The 20,929-nt window shown below is 37.2% G+C and overlaps 2 protein-coding genes across 4 annotated transcripts in view; one reads left to right on the forward strand and one right to left on the reverse strand.

The window, feature by feature from the left end:
* Nucleotides 1–18,703, reverse strand: part of LOC145662075 (leukocyte surface antigen CD53-like) — a 101,804-nt gene extending 83,101 nt beyond the window's left edge. Inside the window, exons 1-2 of one of the 2 annotated variants that reach the window (XM_081727412.1) lie at nucleotides 18,567–18,703; nucleotides 8,708–8,893 (exon numbers count right to left, since the gene is read on the reverse strand). In XM_081727412.1, the coding sequence (XP_081583538.1) occupies nucleotides 8,708–8,893; nucleotides 18,567–18,617 (237 nt within the window). In that variant the 5' untranslated portion in view covers nucleotides 18,618–18,703. The remainder of the gene's footprint in view (nucleotides 1–8,707; nucleotides 8,894–18,566) is intronic. The other variant, XM_081727413.1, reaches the window with a different exon arrangement.
* The window catches only part of LOC145662076 (uncharacterized), a 90,759-nt gene continuing 73,837 nt past the window's right edge, over nucleotides 4,008–20,929 (forward strand). Inside the window, exon 1 of one of the 2 annotated variants that reach the window (XM_081727414.1) lies at nucleotides 4,008–4,077. In XM_081727414.1, coding sequence (XP_081583540.1) covers nucleotides 4,060–4,077 — 18 coding nt within the window. In that variant the 5' untranslated portion in view covers nucleotides 4,008–4,059. The remainder of the gene's footprint in view (nucleotides 4,078–20,929) is intronic. The other variant, XM_081727416.1, reaches the window with a different exon arrangement.

Raw genomic sequence — 20,929 nt, forward strand, 5'->3', positions numbered from 1 at the left:
CAAAATGTGACACAAATATCGTTTTTTTTAAAAAAAAAAATAAACCATTTTAAATAATTACAGAGATTAGACAAAGTTATTTTTATGTACCATCTCAATCAGGGTAGACACAGGGCCCCTGGGGAGACGGTTAGAAGTGTTGCATTGACGGCGGAGGGGAAGCGATCAAAATGGGGTGCCTGATAATTGAAGGTTCCTTACAACTCCATCAGACAAACTCTCTGAATTACGTAAAAAAGAAAACATACAAAATACATTTTCAGGGTAACTCTTACAGCCATTACTTTATTCCTAAGATTAATGTTACTTCTGAAATTGATTAGAGCGAATATGTATTTGAATAACAAAACCACTTTCATAAGTTTTTCAAAGTATCAAGTTTGAAAAGAACGAAGTTTGTCTTCCATTGTTATCTCATTGCTCAAAGATACCGGTGATGAAGTAATTGGCTGGAAATCAATCGGCCGTTTCTTACATCAATTTATAAAGAAGATGAGTGCCAATGTTAGATATGTCAGTTCAGTATTTTTTTAAAAAAGCCACCCGACCTCTTGCAACCATGCGTAGCGCATTTTAATACGTACACTTGAAATAAAAATACAACTGAATAAAGATGATTAACTTTGTCTTTGAATTTCATATGTGAATAACAATATAGGACTTTTCAGATAGAGGACAGGGAGGAGCAGGTTTTATTAAACAAGACCGTACATCTGATATGTTTGAACTATAGGCAACTTGTGTTTAAGGGCTAAACTCAGTACTCTGAAGTCAATCGACAAATACCTTTAAGTACTAGGCTTGTCGACAAAGCGTTACCCCCCACAGCGAACGCGGCCTAAGTGGCTACACGGTAATTTTAGTTTCACCAAAGTTGTAAATCATACTATGAGCCAGTCAGGGTTTCCAGGTCTTTTCTTTTCATTTCCCGCGCCAGAAGTGGTAGACCTGGATTCGATTCTAGGCAGAAGGTTATGTGGTTAGGGTCCCACGTTGAGCTGTAGTTCACGTCTAATGAAGCCTCGCTGATATAGTCGAAAGAGACGAAGCAAGAGGCATTTTTTTTAAAGATATCCTCTGTATCGAAAACAAATATTAGACCCCAATCAATAAATTCCAACATTTACACTACTTTATACTTTACTAGCTATGCACGTGCCTTTGGAGAATGGGGTTCCGGATTCGAATCCTGTGGGAGATCGTTGAAAAGTTTCAGCGCATAAAGGTAGTTTAGATTCCACCTTAAACTGTAGGTTCACATCTTGTATAGCTTCGGTGCTGAAAGGACCGCTAAATTCCAAGCCACCAAGTATAAAATTTACATCATGATATTTTTAACCAATTCTCTGGTTTAATCTTTTAATTTTTTTCCTCTCATGATTTTGGCTTCTTCTGAAATTCCTACTCTCTACCAATTTTAGCACCTTATTTTCAGTTTCAGAACAAAGTTGATAAAACACGAGCAGTTACAGTTAAAATAAATAAATAAAATAAAATAAACATATCTTTCCCAGGAATATTTCTAAGCTGCATGGAAAGAAATGTCTGGAAACTGAAACATTGTGTTTGTTTTACAAAACTAAATTTCGAAATAATTTGGCAACGTAGTTTTTCGGTCATTTCAAAGACTGGAAAGAGAATAAGATGTATTGAATCTCAATTTAAAATTATGGTCTTTGCTGTTTAAAACATTTTCGATATACCTAAGTACCAAACTATTAGAGGTGGCATTTTCCGCCTTTCTACTGTGCACACATCTATGGCTTAGACTATCTAAGGGCAATTGTTCCATCATCCACCCCATAAAATGACGCATAGGCGACCCTGGCCCTTTCGGACTGTTGCGCCTTAAGGTTTGGTATATATTAGGTATATTGGAAGTTGGCACTACTTTAACAAAGTATTTATTATTATTATTATTATTATTATTATTATTATTATTATTATTATTCATAGTGAACATCAATTTGGCTCGATGTAGCTCTACTTAACAGTATTAAATGAAATCATAAAATAAGAATATTCTTACCTTCTTCATTCTGAGAATTCCGTTCCATTCCCTCCCAGTCTGGAACAAATATCGCAGCCACTTCTCTCCACATTTTTAAGTCACGATTCATGTAGTTCGGATCTCTTAAATCATACAGGCATGGCCTATTTTGTAATTCGATTATAAACGCCTCTGTGTTAAACACACTAGCCATGACTGGATATGTACACAGGACACGTTTTCAAACACAACTGAAAATTTCTCTTTGTGATTACACTTGTGGTTATCTGTTTGGGGGTGGAGTTCGAGCTTCGGAGATAGGGGCTCAAATTCAAGTTATTTCGTTGTTTCATCTTTTGCCTAAAGCCAAATATTTTGCTTATAGATTACCATGGCATCAGCTAACTGTCAATCAAGTGTATCACGAGAAATCACCCTATTGTGTTATATAGATTTTTCTGTGATTAGCTAATTTTTCGGAATTTCCTTCTATTTTTGTGAATTTTATTTTGTTATACACACACATACTTTATAATAGCAGAGTTCCATTCTCTGCACAAAGCGTCTTCCAAGCAGCTGTTTCTTGCTACAATCCCCTTGCCTGGCAACACGTCTTTCCTTTCTGTCCTTCCTTTTGAAATCTTTTAAACAGCAGGCGGTCTATTGTTCCGACCTGCACCAAATACGCTCGAGCCGACGTTTTTTCAGCGATTTTATTGCTTTCGCGTTCATGTTTAGCCGCTCAGATTTAAATACATGGTCAGCGTATTTCAAGCATACGCAGGAGCAATAAATGCGCTTTGCGATCGCTTCAAATAGCCGGGAACTAAGATGTTCAACAGAATAACGTATCAGCATTATTATATACTACAGACACAAATATAACACTAGACTCCCAAGTTTCAAAATTATATTGTGTGTGAAAACAGTTAGTAGATTTAATTCTTTGTGACCTGATAGCTAAACCCTGAGAGAAATTCAGAGTTAGTCCAGAGGTATTTTCTTTCCTCAAATAAAATTTATTGTGCGCTGAAGCAATGATACTTACTCTTACACTACCCATACGCTGATGTTTTATCAATACTTTTATTCGAACTCTACCAAAGGGCTGGATTTCTATAATGATCCTAAAAGAAGGGTGCACTGAACCAAATTGTACAAATCAATCCCTAAAGGCAAGCTATCCAATCCCATAAATCTTTAAAAAATGAAGGAAAAATTTCTTCACCTCCTTTTCCCCCAAAGGGTTCACATTTCTCGAACAAAAAAATGAAATTTCTTTATTTTAACGTCCCATGATTATGTTGTTTATGCTAGAGGAGACAGATGATTATTTGAGAGTGAAGGACTGTAAAATTAAATTTTGTTCTCTCAATGGAAATCAAACCCAGAACCACATACAATAAAAGCACATGCGCTGGCCAATAGACCAGTGGAAAGGACTTTCACAGTTCTCGAGAGGAAACGTTTCGAGATTTCTCCCTGGCTAAAACTCGAAAAAATAATTTATTTGTCAATCGATAAACATACACTTAAACAGCAGCACCATGAGCATTAACCTTAACTTGATTTAAACTTACAGTTACAAGATATTGCGCAAAACTCTAAGCTATCAACCCAAAATTAATCTTTTAGTCACTGACATTGTCATTCCTGCGTTTTACAGGCTGCTAATGTTTTATAATGAAATCGAATAAAACGTAATCAATTTTTATACAATCTGCTTAATACACGGTAGAAGCTCACTGAATTGTCAACTGTGCTATGTTGTTCTTAAATTGGTAATTTCCATTCATAAACACATCTGCATTACTTCAGGGATGGTTCACTACAATACATACATAAGTTACGGCGTTTTTTATTAAGCGTACAGAGATTAGACTATGCACAACATCTAAACTGCAACTTTAAAAAACCGTTGGATACACTGCAAAGTTAAACTCTCCGCTCCCCTGTCCCACCGCGCTCGCCAAGAAACTGATGTAAACACAACAGCAGCGCCATCCTCCCAAAACCGCACAGCTATCCTGGTCAGGTTATAGCAGGAGCAGCGATGAGTCAACAAAGCCATGACGAAAGTGAGTGAAGTAAGTAGATTAGAGATGAGTTTTTGGATGCGTTTCTTCAAAGTTTTATTTCGATTACATTGAGATGTGTACACTCATGTCCAAAATTATTGTCGCATATCTATAACTGTCTTCTTGTAAGAATATAATTTGATAATGATTTTGCAGGGTACTTTTAATACTGATACTATATGTAGAGTCGGGAAATCAGTGTTGGGTAAGTTACTTGTAAAAATGTAACGCGTTACAAGTTACTTTACTTTCTCTTAAAATGTAACGCGTTAGTAACGCGTTACTTGCACCAAAAAAGTAACTATTACTTTACTTCGAAAGTAACGCGTTACTAACGCGTTACTTTTAGGTCCGAAACTTTAAAAATGTGAAAAAAATTATGACTTCAATTTTCCGTACTACTATTACTACCGCTATTATTATTATTATTATTATTATTATTATTATTATTATTATTATTATTATTATTATTATTATTATTATTATTATTATTATTATTATTGCACGTTCTGAATCGCTTTATGTAAATACAAGGAAAAATTTTTACTTGATATATGAACATTTTCGTATAATGTAACATTGATAATATGCCATACTGCGTTACTCGTAGAGATGGACACGAGCGAGTTCGAGTGAGTTTTCTTTGAAACTCGATTCGACTAGAAACAGACATCTTTGAGCTCGACCCGAGAACTCGACTGGAAAAATTTCATCCAACTCGACTCGAATTGGGGTCGAGTTTCGAGTCGAGTCGAGCCAAATCCGGTGTGTAGTTTCGAGTGCTTTCTTCAAGTATATTACATAGACAGTATAATTATTATCAATGACACTACTACAACTTTTATTAATACTATTATTATTATTATTATTATTATTATTATTATTATTATTATTATTATTAATTATAACAACACTGTATATAAAAATGAAAGATAGGCGCTTTGTATTTGAATACTGAAAAACTAGTTGATTGCCAACCTCGGTAGTCGTGAAGTTTAGGAGTCAAGGACATTGTTCACAAGCTTCTGACTTTGGGTTGAGAGTCTAGGTTGAGTACTCGGGCTCGAGCCGAACACTGTTAAAAGTTGTAGGGCACTGGCCAGATATCTTCAAAACTGCTCGGTCCGGGTTTAGAATTGTCAACGACTCGAGCAGCTCGGCTCCCAGCTCATTTACTATCGACCTGAACCGAGAAGTGAGCCGAGCCAACAGCTCACCCAACCGACTCGACTCAGTTGAGCCGAACCGAGCAGATGGCTCATCCCTACTAAGCCAGTTCGAGCCGAGGGTTCACACCACGTGATCCGGCTCGAGCCATGTTCTCAGTTGAGCTGAGCCGAGCTAAGCTTGTTATAAAAAATCTCTTGTGGTCTCGCTATCAAGACGAGACAAGTGCGAACAGTGTCCCCTCTCGTGAGCTACGCTAAAATTATTCCATATTACTGTTTAGCTTACATTTCTCATGGCTTTCGTTTCCCAGTGTAATCAGGCCATGATTTCAAGACGACTTAAAACGAACGAGCCATTTATCAAACTCGACTGGACTCGAAACGACGCGAAAAACTGAATCGGCTCGGAACTCGAATTGAGGATATTACCTTTGACTTGACTTGAAACTCGACTTGAATTCGAGTTGAGTCGAGTTTTAGCTTGACTCTGTTCATCCCTATGCATTAGAAAAAATGGTTGCTTATTATTATTCTGCTAAACTAATTATATAATAATAACAAAGTTGTTATGTAAAATTAAAAATACAGAATATAGAGAAACATTACACTACACCTAATAAAATGAGAACACATGAACTGGTAGTGAATCAAAACTTGCCAGTAATTCTAAAATCGATACATGCTTTTTAAAGCTAGTTTCAAAATCTATAATCAAAGGGACTCTAGGATAAGCAAACTGATCTGAAAGAACTCCAATATTACATACCATCAGCAAATTATTTTCTAGTAATAAAGTAGGCCTGCTCATCAGAACACAGTTTATTCATATTAACCCCTTACTGTAAATCGTTAATTATGGCACCCTAGTTGTTGATAAATATTTTCCGTCGGGGCACTTCAGACACTTTACTTTTAAATTCTGCCCACGTAAAATAGACTACTGGTATCATTGTGCTCCTAGTTCACTCACTGGATGTATTGATTTGGAGCTGTCAAAATCTACGACAAAATCATCCAGGTGCTTGCAATCAGTACACGTGATTTCCCTAAGGCTGTCCTTACCTTCAAAAAACAGCAAGTGGCACTACGAACTTATCTGTTTCTCTGTGTGTCTGTGACTGTTGGCCACTGACATACGTAGTTCATGCTCGGTTGTTTCATTCTGAGAAATTCACTTACAGGAAAGAAACATTTGTTTCCGAAAAAAAATATACATTTATTGTAGTTACTCATCCGAAATGTAACGCGAAAAAAGTAACGCATACTAGGTACGTTACTTAAAAGTTTGTAACGCGTTACCGTTACAGTTACTTTGGAAAAAATGTAACGCGTTACTAGGAAACGTTACTTACGTTACGTTACTTCCCAAGACTGCGGGAAATGTATATTTGTAATAAATTTCATAGGAAAAGAATACGAAAATTAGCATGAGTAAAACAAAATGTTCCTAAATGGATAAAAAAAATTTAGTTTCGTTTTATTGTTCTTATTTACTGCTCTTTTGACATGAAATTTGCCACATACATGTCTTTGCCGATTATACACATACTAAAATTATAAGAAATACCAGACGAATTCGTTATCAAATTATATTCCTACACTAACATATTTATAGACAAGCAACAATAATTTTGGACATAAGTGTGCATGCATTAATATTTTTATGATGTTGTGAAAGGTTATAATAAATACTTTTCATATTACATTCTTATGAAGTAGGCTTCGCGCTACAAGCTTCCTGAACGCGACAACAGTGCACGACAGCGTTGCCGCACTTCCACTTACTGTATGCTGTTTCTTCATATAAGCGCGGGGAATTTAAAAATTGGGTTGCAACATGGCTCACCGCTTAACGCAGAGAATATGTTAAAGTAAACATTTTTTTAAAAAAAATAAATACTCTATCAACTAAACCCTTTTTTGTTTATAGTTCCAAATATTTGGAACATTAGACTTCCACATTTTCAAACAGTGTTTTGTACGTTTCTCTACCTACCATGGTAAAGGAGATCAGAGCGTCGTACATTTGTTTTAATTACACAAAAAATATCAAGTGATGAAAATTGAACTTTTCACATCTTACAGCTAATGGATGCATCTACATACTGTACACAGGAAATTATTTCACGTGATCTCTTTTCTGAGATATAGCTTTATAAACATTGATCTACCAAAAAAGTACGAAAAAATACGCACTTTTTCATTAATTTTTATTTTTTTCTCACTACATAGTACAAAGAAATTTTTTATATCTTAAGTATTGAAAAGACAACATTCCAGCAATTTCAACGAGGTATGACAATGAAATATAAGTTTTGACTGGACGTCACGGCAGCACCGCGAAGTCAGGGGCCTATCTTTATGAAATGGATAGTAGATGGATTTACAAGTCCCCTAAAATACACATGCCTTTGTTAATGAACTCTTCTGCAATATTTTAAATTGCTGTATGACAACATTAGCAGTTTTCGTTTCTAACAACTTGTACTTGGGGCAGAATATTAAATACTGAAGAAAACAATAAAATCTTTAAGTTTTACGTCCCACGGTTATACCGGTTAGGCTAAAGGAGATGGTGATGATGAGAGATGAGTGAAATGGTGGAATGGAGAAAGTGGGAGGAAGCGGGAGAACCCCGAGAAAACCCACGAGCACGGTGTTTATCCAGCACAAAGTTCACTTGGCGGGGCTGGGATCGAACCCGGGACCCCAAGCACAAGAGGTGAACGCTCTACGACTGAGCCACCGCGCCCCCTTAAATACTGAAGACTTACTAAATCAATGCTTCTCGTTATCTCTGAATCTGTCATAGTAGGTGCCGAGTTTTTTGTTCGACGAATCATTCAAAGCAAATAACTATAAGGTTTGCGTTCCTGGGACAAAGATAGAAAGAAATCGTGAAAACCATGGCTTGTGCCCATTACTAAAGTCATTCTCAAAACAAAAAGTTTTTTCCTTGTGTTACCCAGTGACTAAGCGCATCTTTTTACGCGGGATTAAGGATTCGAATCCTAATAAGAGAAACTTAAAACTTGAACGCATTACGGTGGTTCTGATTCCACTTTAAACTTCTGAGTCCCGCATCTCATATAATTAGGGTGCTTAAAGGGTGCTAAACGCTTATCCAAGCAACAAATCCTTGTTGCGAGCGATAGTGAAGAAATGAGGTCCTAGTTCTTATGAATTTCCAGAGCAAATAGAAATTATACGAATAATGAGATAACAGTTTAACTGGAAATCTCGGAATTGTTTTTGTCGTCTTGATTGGTTAATTGTCTATTTTAGCCGCCTTCATTGACCATTCCATTCTTGATTGGAGAATGAGTTGGTGTTAATCGTACAACTTTAACTTAGTCTGACGTAACGTACTACAGAGTTCGCAATTCTACTGAAGAGCAATTCTACTGAATAGTTAATGCTATACGTTTTACATAATTGCATTAGTAATTTACCATTATGCTGTTACTTACGGCAATTAGGTATTCTTTCCTTCCATAAACAGCAGCCAAAACCCCTAGATATCCCGTGAGAAAGTGGACCGAAGAAAGGATTATCACCAGGACAAGAGCCCACATGACTTTCGAATTCAACGAAGATATTACTTTCGTATTATAAAGCAGAATAGAAGCAAAAATCAAAATACCTAATGACAGCAGCTGGAAAGGAATACAATTAATTACGTAAAATAACACAATTTTATGCATGAACCATTCATATAAGAGTAGACATAACTAGAGATTATCCGCAAATCAAATAAATAATCCGCACATTAAATCGTTTACTCGATACATTAATCAACTTAAAAACAAAGGACTACTAACAACAATTTGGATTTTACGGCGGTCTGATATCTAGTGAAGCACAGTGGTTTAAAATTGTAGGTCGTTGTAGTACCATACAACTTTCATTCAAATAAGACAGAAAAACTATTTATCTTAGAATTTTAAAATTCTAGCCTGCTTTGAAGCCTGAGCTTTGATCTATTCCTTTGTTTTACCATATTTAGAAAATTGTGAAATAAAGGAGGAATTCATGAGAAGGTTCATGTTGACAAGTAGGCATATGTCTCATTATTAAAATCTTGGTTTTTGTAAGAATTTATGGCTGGATTCTTTATGTGTAAAGTAGCGAGTAAAATGCATTGTAGGATGGTAGTGAAATTTTAACATACAACCTGAAGATTTTGAACTACATTCGTTTTTATTTACAAAATGCTCGTTACCAGAAATGACAGCTTTCATTCGAAAGAAGTAAAATTTTGATATTTTAAAGAAAAATATCTACCTCATCATAATTTTAATCATCTACCTCATCATAAAATATATACCTCATCCGGAGCAAGCTTGTTTCGGAATCAACAGTCGTGGTACCCAACGGGCACAAACACGGGACATATTGAGGTGATCGTGCATTATTGAAAAAGAAAGAAACATTACCATATGAAATTCCCAACACTTCACTTAGTTTACGTAATGTTATCCTTCGTTCCTCGTGGACAGTCACAGCAGCAGTATTGATGTTTCTTTCTGTCACAGCAGAGGCCGAATTACCAGGTCCACCTTGCTTAATGCATGAAACTCGTTCTTCTTTGAATTCTTTGAATCACCGAAACACTGTTTCTCGAAGTAATACACTTTCACTGTAATCTTGCTTAAGCTTTTCGTATGTTTCAGAAGCTGTAAGGTTCAAATGAAAACAAAAGTTTATTGTTTCATACTGTTCTTCTCGTGTAACCTCCATTGTATGCATATACACAGCACGTGTGAGGCGAAATGGAAGCAGTGTCTAAAACAGCGGATTACTCCCAACCTACCAATATGAAAATGCTGCCACCTAGTGAAAGTATGCATGAAATCAACTCTTTCAATTATTAAACGTGCTGGCATTCGGCAACAAAGAAAACTGCGGTGCAATAATCAGTCTCAGCCTTTGTTGATCAACCCTCGTAATTTAAGGGTTAAATCTATTAATTTACAAAGGAAAACCAATATCAAAGACTTACCCTGTATATTTTTAAAGCAAACTTAGAAATAGAGAATGCTTTTATTCTAGAATAGTTCTAACAAATGTAGTTTGAAATATAAAAGTTTCATGTAAGTCGATATTGTATGTTTAACGTCTGATCTAGTTTGATTGTAAGGAGCATAGGGAAGTTTCCGGGCTCTATGAGTTTGTCGTAGTAAATATAATATCTACGGTTTCTCGAGATTGATCTGTTTCCCCTTCATCCCTTCACTATTCACTACCTTCGTTTAATCTAGTACTTCATAACAATTAATCTATATTAATCATACGAGGGGGTATCATAAAGTTTTAATTATCGTAGTAAAACAATCAGGAAACAGGAACTGTTGTGATTTGTAGTTGTTAACCCCTGGGGGTAGTCATCACCCAGATTTACACATTTCTCCCAGCGTTCCCTCACTTTACGAATACCGTCATTGTAGAAGTCTGCACATTGTGCTTTAAACCACCCTCTCACCTTATGAATGACGTCATCTGTGTTGTCAAAATGGCGACCAGACAATAGATTCTTCATTTGGTTAAACAAGAAAAGGTCACTGCAAGATCGGAAGAATAAGACAGATGCTGCAATACTTGGAAGCCACCCGCCCTTGGTTTGTCGATAGCAACTTAAGGTGCATGAACTGGTGCGTTGTCAACTAGAAGAAGAACGCCTTTCGAGAGCATGCCCCGGCGTCTCATTTTTAGAGAATCGCTCAATTTCTCCAGGAGATTGCTGTAGTACTTCCCAGTGACGGTTTGTCCTTTTGCAAGGCAATCTATGAGGATTACCCCACGAGAATCCCATAAAACGGACTGCATGATTTCCCTCCAGCCACTTTTGCACCTTTGCCTTTTTGGGAGGGAGAAATCGGCATGCTTCCACTCCATGCTGGTCATTTTGGTCTTCGGATCATACAGATATATCCACGTTTCATCCATAGTTACCAGACTTCCGAAAAAGATCTCTTCATCCTCCGCTAACAGCGTCAACATCTGTTGGGAAATTTCATGCCATGCTTGCTTCTGTAAAAGTGTCAGCAAACGAGGAATCAGTGCACAGATACTTTAGACATGTAAAGTTTGCCATGGATAATTTTCCACACATTACCGTAACTGAAACCACTCTCGTCAAAATCGTTTGGATTGTTACGCGTCTTTCTTCGAGGATTAAACACTCCACTTTCTTCACAGTGGCCGCATCGTCCGTCATTTGGGTTGTCTGTGAGGGACACATGATCAGTTTAGAATTTCCTTCTCCATTTTACAATGGTGTCCTAAGATGGACAATCATCTCCATACACAGCCTTCATCTCGTCATGAACGTGTCTTGCATTATTACTCTTCAAATGCAGCAATTTTATCATACTAAAAGCCTCAATCTTATCCATCTTGCATTTTGGTCACTTTTGGCACACCCTGTAAAAAAATAACAATCACTGACAAAATTTCAACACCATATCTTAATAACTTCCTTTTGATAATTAAAACTTTGATATCCCCTCGTATCTCTCCTTCAGAATACAGGCCATAATCTTGAAATCGGTAATTCTCGTTTGAATTGTATATAATTTTGTCAATTAAAAATATGGAAACCTAGTAAGAATTCAATAACATTGTGTCGAAAGTATTTTAAACTCTTTTTCAAATCACATTTTATAGAAAATGTTTTTTGATGATGTTGACAAAACGATAAACAAACACAGACCAAACGAATGTTGAATGTAGTTAGATACTTTTCTCCTGTAACAGGAATCTTTCAAACTTTAAGGAACCAATGATTTTCAAAACAATATACAGATGGTGATCAGAAAAATGGAAACACCTGAACGAAATTGCAACTTACCAGATTAATATGGTGTCGGGCCACCTTTCACCTTCAGAACAGCCTTGATGCGACGTGGGATAGAGGCATAGAGGTCGTGAATGGTAGCAAGTGGAATTTTACACCATTCCTCGTGCAGGGCATCGGCCAGTTCTGTGAGAGAGAATGGAGGTGGAAATCGTCGCCGGAGTCGTGTTTCCAAGACGGACCACAGATGTTCAATTATGTCGAGATCTGGGGATTGGTCGGCCAGGGGAGGTGTTGAACTTCATCCCGATGTTCCTCAAACCACGCTGCAACAACGCCAGCTGTGTGAATGGGTGCATTATCATCCTGGAAGATGGCGTCATTGTCCGGGAACAACATCCGGACCATAGGATGCAAGTGGTCTCCTAAAATTGCGACATAATCGTTGGCAGTGATTCGTCCACTAAGAGTGACCACAGGACCCAATGAAAACCATGCTATTGCGGCCCACAGCATCACCGAGACGCCGCCATGTTTCACAGTTGGGCGGAGACACTGCAGATCATAACCTTCTTTGGGCGTTCTCCACACATAAACACGGCCCGTGGTTGGGAATAGGGTGAAGAATGACTCACCCGACCATATCACACGTTTCCAGTCCTCAACGGTCCAAGTTGCATGGTCGCGGCACCATTTGCGGCGTGCGAAAGCGTTATGGTCCCTGATGAGCGGTTTGGCCCGTGCAACACGACCCTGTAAGTTCATGTCATGTAATTCGCGGCGGACTGTGATTGTCGAAACAGGGTGGGGGAGGTGCTGATTGATTTCCTCCGTCACTTGCTCCGCAGCGGCAGACGGTTCTGCGTGACAATGCGCTTTAATACCCGGCGTGACCTGTCACTCATGATTTTCTTCCGCCCACTGTTCTGCTTCCCCGATGTGGTTTTCCCGTGTGTAGGCCGTCATCACTTCGACACTGTCCCGCGCGACACACCTAACACAGTAGCCACTGCCGTCACACTCACTCCACATAACCGCGCACCAACAATTTGCCCTCTTTGAAAATCTGAGAGGTCTTCCATTTTACACTACCTCCGTCTGCTGCAGCCACTGGACACTGCTGTTCCACTGCGCCTGACGTAGTATGGAGACCGACCTAACACTGCGGCTGCGGGCGCCACGACACCACTGCCAACCCATACATCTGATGTGATGCCAACTACAGGGGTTTCCATTTTTCTGATGACCATCTGTAGGTTTACCGCTTATTTGCTATTTCCAAAATGCAACCAATCTGTCGGATGATTGGTTTGCTTCAAGTATGAGTATAAATTGTATATTGTCTGCCACAATTTGTATACCCCATGACCATTTCGACAAAGCCATCCCATGTCCACCGATGTGGGTCTCATAGACCGATAATGAACGCCATCGCTAGACTGCCTGCTCAATTACACTAATTACATTACCGTCCTTCCCATGGACTAGCTGCTATATCACTGATTTCCTATCTTTTAATTCCATCTAGTCACTGAAATCCCTCCAAGTATTTCTGCCTGTCTGCTTCGAGCAATGGTCTAAAAAGGACAACTATTAAATGTCTAGTATTTACATTAAGTTTTTAACGTATATTTAACAGCTGAATTCCAATTATTGTTCACCATTGAGTACCCAATCACTATTCTACAGGGTTGTCAGCTATATACATACTTGCAGCCTTAAGTGAAATACCTCTACTAGGTCGGATATAGTACTTTTCATGGCATCATAAACGCCTGGACAACGCAACTTATACGCGGAACATTTTAAGCGAATGATGATAGATGGTAAGCTTGCAGAGTACTAAGTCTAGCTTTTGCTGTGTAGTTGATGCACAAAATATTCACTTCAGATTAATACATATTGCCTGGAGCATGTTGTAAAATGAATGCTACATATCAAAGACAATATAACTCATTGTGTTTATATTGTATTATTCCACTATATAATGTGTATGAAAAGAAAGAAAAATATTAATCATATAGAGGAGAGAAAATTCTTGAAATTAACTGAAAATGTCAAAACTGAAACATTTGAAGGAAACAAATTTATGAATTCTAAAAATCTTCGTACATGGTCCTGCTCAATTCCCTTCTCCACCGGAGATCTTGCTTATCACTCTGAAAATTGATTGAAATTGAAGCATATAATTCTTCGAACCTATTGTAATTCGCATCTGGATCTTCTGCTTACAAAGCCAATGCGGTAACTATTTGCCTACGCTAGTCAACTCCTTTAGTTTACACAACAGCTTTTAGCTAGTTGCGATCCTTTCATGTTGGTTTCGACATGTCACTAAGGAATGAAGAGACAAGCGTTGGTTAATTCATTTTCTTCATTAAATTTTATCGTTTAGGTAAATTGTTATTGCAGTTCTATTATTGCTTTATTATTAATAACGGCCATTCCAAATCCCATCATTAAAAAGATTCAACATGTTTTACATCAGTTATTGTGATGTAAAAGAAACTGTGACTTGTACGACAAATGCGTTTTCATTGCAAGAGATTACATTTCCATTTATCGTTGTGAAACATTGTTATTACTCGTTGCAGTGCACCCCCGTGTCACTTTAATCTTCATCTATGCAGGTTTTTCGTCTTTGTGAAAAATATGTTACGGTGCTTCCACTGTCCTCCTCTACTTCACAGAACTGCTTTCCCTTATCAGCTACGAAGGTCTAGTAATGCTCAGATCAGTCCCCTCACATGAGAACTGTGTTGCTACTATCAACCCCGTGTAAATATCTTACTGTTAGTTTTTGAGAAAGAAAATATTTACAGCCCTGCAGTTAGAGAGTGATTTTATTTACAAGTTGTACATTGATAACCACGATAAGCACAAGACAACATCAAAGTTGTCCATCACTTAGAACTAAAGAATCAAACATAAACATAAACGATACCTTCGAACAACCGATTAACGGAAAGCGGATTTTGAAGCTAGTTGGAGAAAAATCACAGAAAAAATAAGAATTAAATTCAATATTTAACTTGCCGCACATTTCTATCTTCTTTACGTTAAAGGGGATGACTGGTTAATCAAAGTAAATGAATATGAAAGAATTGGAGGAATCAGGAGGGAAAGGGTGAACTTGGAGAAAACCCAGGGAACGATGATGACCACAACAAACTTACATAGGCTCGGGTCGAACCAATGACTCATCTTATCAGAGGTGAGTGCTCTACTGACTAAGCCACGTGAAGAAGCCAAAGTCTTAATAAATAGACCATGTAAAATAAAGCCTAAAATCTTGAAACAATTCAGAGAACGTTCAGAGGATTTTTTTTTAAATCAAACGTACCGAAATACTGTAGTCATAGAATATTAAAACAGTTAGTAACAATGCAGAAGCCATTTTTGCAGTGAAAATTGAATGGTAAAGTAGCAGCCAACACACATTGTGTATGAATCTAGTTTTAGTACACTGGTGTGGAACACTTAGGAACGAATGTAGTAACATAAAATACTGCGTATGCAAGATGGAAATGAATGAAAGTCCGCAACATGTTGCCAGAAGTCTCTTACATGTACACTATGAGCAAGTCATTTCACGCCGTATCGCCAAATAAGTCTGCTTTCCCAACACGGAGCAGTTGAATGAAAGGGACGAGCCATTGTGTGTCAGAGAGCAATTAAGGTTGATCATAGTTGACCATGCTGTCACTCACAACAACAAACATGGCTCAATACGACATTTAGATGACTTCATACTGGGACGAATCATTGGAAAGCTGTAACACGTGCGGTGTCTCTGGAATTTGGTACTGCTAACATCATTGTTTCACATGCATAAAAAGCGTTCCGAACTATAGGCAATGCTGTGTGAAGGAGAGATGGTGATCAACTACAGCTGAGGACAATCGCTACATTTGAAAAGAGGCAAGAATTACTTCATCTCAAACAACAGGTTGGATTACGAACACGTTAAGGAGGATAGCAAAGCTCTCGCTCTCTATCGTTCCACAGTGGCAATTTGCTTCAAGGGAGTAGTATCTTTGCCCAATGGCTCTTATTTATATTCCGTTGATGCACACACACTGCCAGCAACGTCTGGACCAAGAAGGAGTGAGGTCAAATACGCAATGAACCAAGAACATGTCAAAAATGATCGTTTTAGTAGTCAATTTGTTACTGAGTTGGGAAGCATAGTGTTGCATGGACATATCAACCTCGAAAGTTTTTGAACGCAGCACACTCACTTCTGAACGTTATCGTAACACTGTATTCCTTTTCCAAGTGCGTGTTTTCGAAAGTGCAGTCGTCCACAACTTCATTTTTATGAATGATAATGTGCGACTGCATCAAACAGCAAAGGTGGCGGATCTCTTGAAACAAGATGATATTCGGGTAGCTTGCTCTCTTGATTTGAATTTTATCGAGGACGTGTGAGCTGCTATGAAAAGACATTTTGCAGCACTTTCAGATGCACCAAGGACCATTCAGCATTGTCAACATCAATGGTGAAGCAATGGAACTCCATACCAGAGCAACTCAGTCTCAACCTTGTAAGTGGCATGAGAGCACCTTGCAGAGCATGCATCGCTGTCCGTGGAAATCACAAATCCTTCTAAGGATCATTTTACTTCCTCTATACTGTCAGGGATGCATCATAAGTCTCAATGCCTCCAGTATAAGTTACTGTCTCTGTACAAAAGTTCCATTTTTGTTCTTCTAAACACGTGTTTTTTTTTCGTTTTTGTAGTTTCCTGTATCATATTTCAACACTAATTTCTATCCACAGTTCAAGTTCACTGATCTATGCCACTTGGGACTTATGCAGCATATCAAACTAACTTTCGTCCTTAAGTTTTATAACCTAGTGTATTATATAGGATGCATTCCAAAGTATATGCCATTTTGATGTAGGTTCGAAACACGTGAAAACATGTTAGTGACATTGTAGAGGGTTGAACTATACACTTTTAGGTGTAACCAATGGTACTAGACAGCCGCTTTGCTAGAACCAGTTGTTAAAGTATTTCATGTTTGTAGAACCGTTTGTTATACCCAGACATAAATACACACACGCTTGACCTAGCCAAGAGTGAAGACAGAAGCCAAAAAAATTTGTGAAAAACACATCTGTACTTTTCCCGCTCGCTTGTATTGTTATAAAAACAAACAACTTTGAATTATTTCAATTCAGAAATTTGAATGGACTGATAGAAATTCGAATATGAATTTCGGGATACTTTAATCAGTGAGTATAATGAACGTAGTGCGTATCTAATGCTTATTATGTGTGCTATCTACCTGTTTTTGAATAACTCCGATGTGATATCTTCATTAATTCCGGAAATATGCACCTTCGAAGCAATGTGTACGAAATAGTGTGGTCTTTTCATCGATATCTCGAACGATTGCTTGTCATGACCCATACTATCATTCCTCAAAATATGGCCCTTTCCTGCTGGGACACCCTATATATACAACCGGTTGTTAAAAAATTAGAATAGCACCACTGGGTGTAACTATATCAAATTGTAAATTTCTAATCGTCGTATTTTTCCAAATGCATCGTTAAAAAGCTGCACTTTTGGATACTACTGTGATATTACTCTGGAGGAGCAACAAGTTGTCATAAACTTTCTTTTATAATAACCATGGATTACTGAATTTAAGTGATAATTGAAGCTTCTATGAAAACCGATTCCAGTCACTGATCTAGTCTAGTTAGTCTTACTTGGCAACCTAGCTTATCCTAACCGAACCTAACCTAGCCTAACCTAACAATTTTTAATACTTTATCTGCTTTTTTGTAGGTTTGAAATTGGAGGGGCACCTCTAAACTTAAGCCCGAGCTTAAGTTATGATAGTAATAAATTATTCTTTTATTTAAAGGTGTGAAATAAGCAAAAAAATTAAAAGGGATATAGTATACGAGAGTGCCTCATCATTTAGCGAGGACTCACGAAGTGCAGTCTTTTAAGGATTATTCATTGAGGATATAGGAACTTGAAAATGAGGTAAAAATGCGACTTTCATTTAATTACTGAGTAATATAAAATAAAATGTACGTCGGTTTGCGTTGCGTTTCGTTGTGTTTTATGGTATGCGAAGAATAATAATGTGCCCTTGTACGTAGTGTATGAGTATATGTGGGGGATTTGAAACACATATCGCATGTCACGTGCACGTGGATGCTTCTTACTACTTCTAAATGTAATAAAATCATTTTTATACGTAGTGCAACAGTAGGAAGTATCCACGCGCACAGATCATGAGGCACTGTTGTATACTATTACCATTAAAAGTTACATATTACTCTTTTTTGTAGTGCAAAACATTTCAGTCAAATTTCCAAATTTATGGAACCGTACTCTCGATTTGCAACAAATCTTTTGCATTCTGAATACGGAACCAAGCGAGTTAATGTTGATTTAAATGTTTCTCAATTACCGACTGTAAAGAAATTACAAATATGTTCCTAAAAGTTACTGAAAGCCAATGTAAAACATATAGCGTGGTAACAAAAACAGTTATTTACTTACTATTGCTATGAAATTGAGAATGAAAAGAGGAATCTTGAGAAGAATACACATGTTTCATATATGATAATATTTACATTACCCAAGCTCTTTTCATGATAGGATTAGAACATGTGTAATTCATTCATTCGATCTTTGTATTCAACCATAGAGCATGTGCTTGCTTTAAAAACACTCTCAACCAAATAAGCTTTAATAAACAACAAAAGTTAAAGGAAAGGGTAAAAAGATAAATATAGTAACAGAAAAGGTAATAAAAGTCATCAGTGTATAGTGAGTAATTGCGGAGAAAAACGAAGCAGAGCAAAAATATAGTAGTATTTCAAAACAACTGTCTTATTAAATAACTAGGGAGTGTATGCCGCCGTAATGGAAGAAAACAAATGTAAGCGGAAACTAACGAAAGGGAGCTTGCATAGCCAAATGTGATGAAACTGGCAAACCTTTCTGCTATCCCATTTTATGTAAACATAAATTTGCAAAATCTACGAAAGAAATATGTTATTTGATTTTACAATAGGATTGTACAATAAAAATATGTCGGGATCTTACTTCTTATATATGGACCATTCTTATAACTTGGTTAGATAGCATTCTTTCTTACCCAGCAAAAATTAACAATGTTTTAAAGTTAATTCGTGTTTTCTACACTATAGGTTTTATGCTATGTTGGCCACGCTGTAGTTCTCTCACCCTCCTAAAGTCAATCTGCACCAAATAATCCAATTTTTTCCCTTTAAGAATTACTTTCTAATGCGATAAGAGTGCATTTCCTGCTAAGAAAGGATCATATTTCATAGATATAAGTATTCACTAGAGTAGCAGTCTAGTACAAGAAAGAAGTATGTTTTAGAATTTTCGATGTCCCAGGGACAATAGGCCTATTTGATAGGAGACTCCAAACCTCCCTCTCCAAGTTTATTTATATAACGCCAGTGGTGAGGCGTACTATGAGGCCCTGAGGTCGGGCCTACCTTGTTTTCTACCGTATATTTTCTTTGATTTCTTATAAAGTCAATACTTCAACATTTCGGATTTTTTGGTAAAAAAATACTAGGCTGGAAACACTTGGAGATCTATCCCTCTAAACCTCACCAGCTCGCTAGATAAATTTACGGGTTATGCTGCTCAGGGAGCGAAGCTATTATCACTGGGAATTGCACGCATTGTTGAGAAGGTGCAATTGTACGCATTGTTGAGGCTCGCCTCTGGGAGTTTTGTTTTAGCGTTGAAGGCAACTTTCAATGCTAACATGTTATAAAATGATTTCCTTAACACAAAGTAAGAAGTTTCTGTGTAGAGTTATGTATTTCTGTTAGTGATAACTTGTTTAATTTAGGTGTACACTTTCAGGAGTTATTCAGAGTAGCTGTTTTTTCCCCTACATGGGGCCTGGTCCATAATAGCTTGCAGAATATGTCTGATACAGGAAACAAATGTATAAATTTAACAAACTCTACTGTATCGGATAAAGTAATTGTATTTGTGTGTAATTTTAGTTGTTTTCAATTTCATAGAATCAGTAGGGTATTTAAAATTTTGTTTTGAGAGGTTTTTCTTATTTCGGAAGGGGCTTTGCTAACTATATTCTTGGAAATGTGAAAATTCTGCAATATATATAAAACAAAAAGCTGCGATAAAATTTCGGTGAATGCTTAAGCCTTGAAGCCACCCCCTTAAATATGCCACTGCGTAGAATACAATATTAAATATCTTGCGTTGATTGGAATGAAGATCCTTCTGAGTATTAACATTTCTAGTGAAGTCATTGTCACGTGATGCATTAATTAAATGCAGTATTGCACTTACTTTAAAGTGGGAGATGCAAGTAACAAGCGCTTATCCAAGAAATTTGACAGCTAACAGAAAGAATGTACTTTCTTTTCCCCTCCCTCCATTTTCAAATATACAGGAAATGAAAACATCAAGTGAGGAGGAAATTTCCGTCATCCTCCCTGCAAATCCCAGAGAGAAGGAAATATGAGCTGCACTTCAAAATATTTGTAGTGGAGCTAAATGGTAATATTAGTTTATCGGGCCTATCCTACTTGTGGGGTTACGCTTCGCCACTGTACAACACTGTAGTAGGGCGTTGTTATAGTGCTGGTTGGAACCATGAGAAGGTTGTTTTCGTTATTTCTGAATAGTGCATAGTTTGCAGCACTTAACAGATGGAAAGTGCTAATTTTGCACAGTAATATAATACAGATGTAGTGAAGAGGAATGAAAGCATCACAATAAAATTATCTGTGATTAAGAGCTAAAAGTGAATGATGGAAATGAAAGAGGAGTACTTCTAGCTAAGGTATATTAAAATTACAACAAATAAATATAAATACAACGTTAAAAGCACGGGTCTAATCCGG

Source organism: Thermobia domestica, chromosome 10 (genome assembly GCF_964235325.1).
Source record: "Thermobia domestica chromosome 10, izTheDome1.hap1.1, whole genome shotgun sequence".
NCBI lineage: Eukaryota > Metazoa > Arthropoda > Insecta > Zygentoma > Lepismatidae > Thermobia > Thermobia domestica.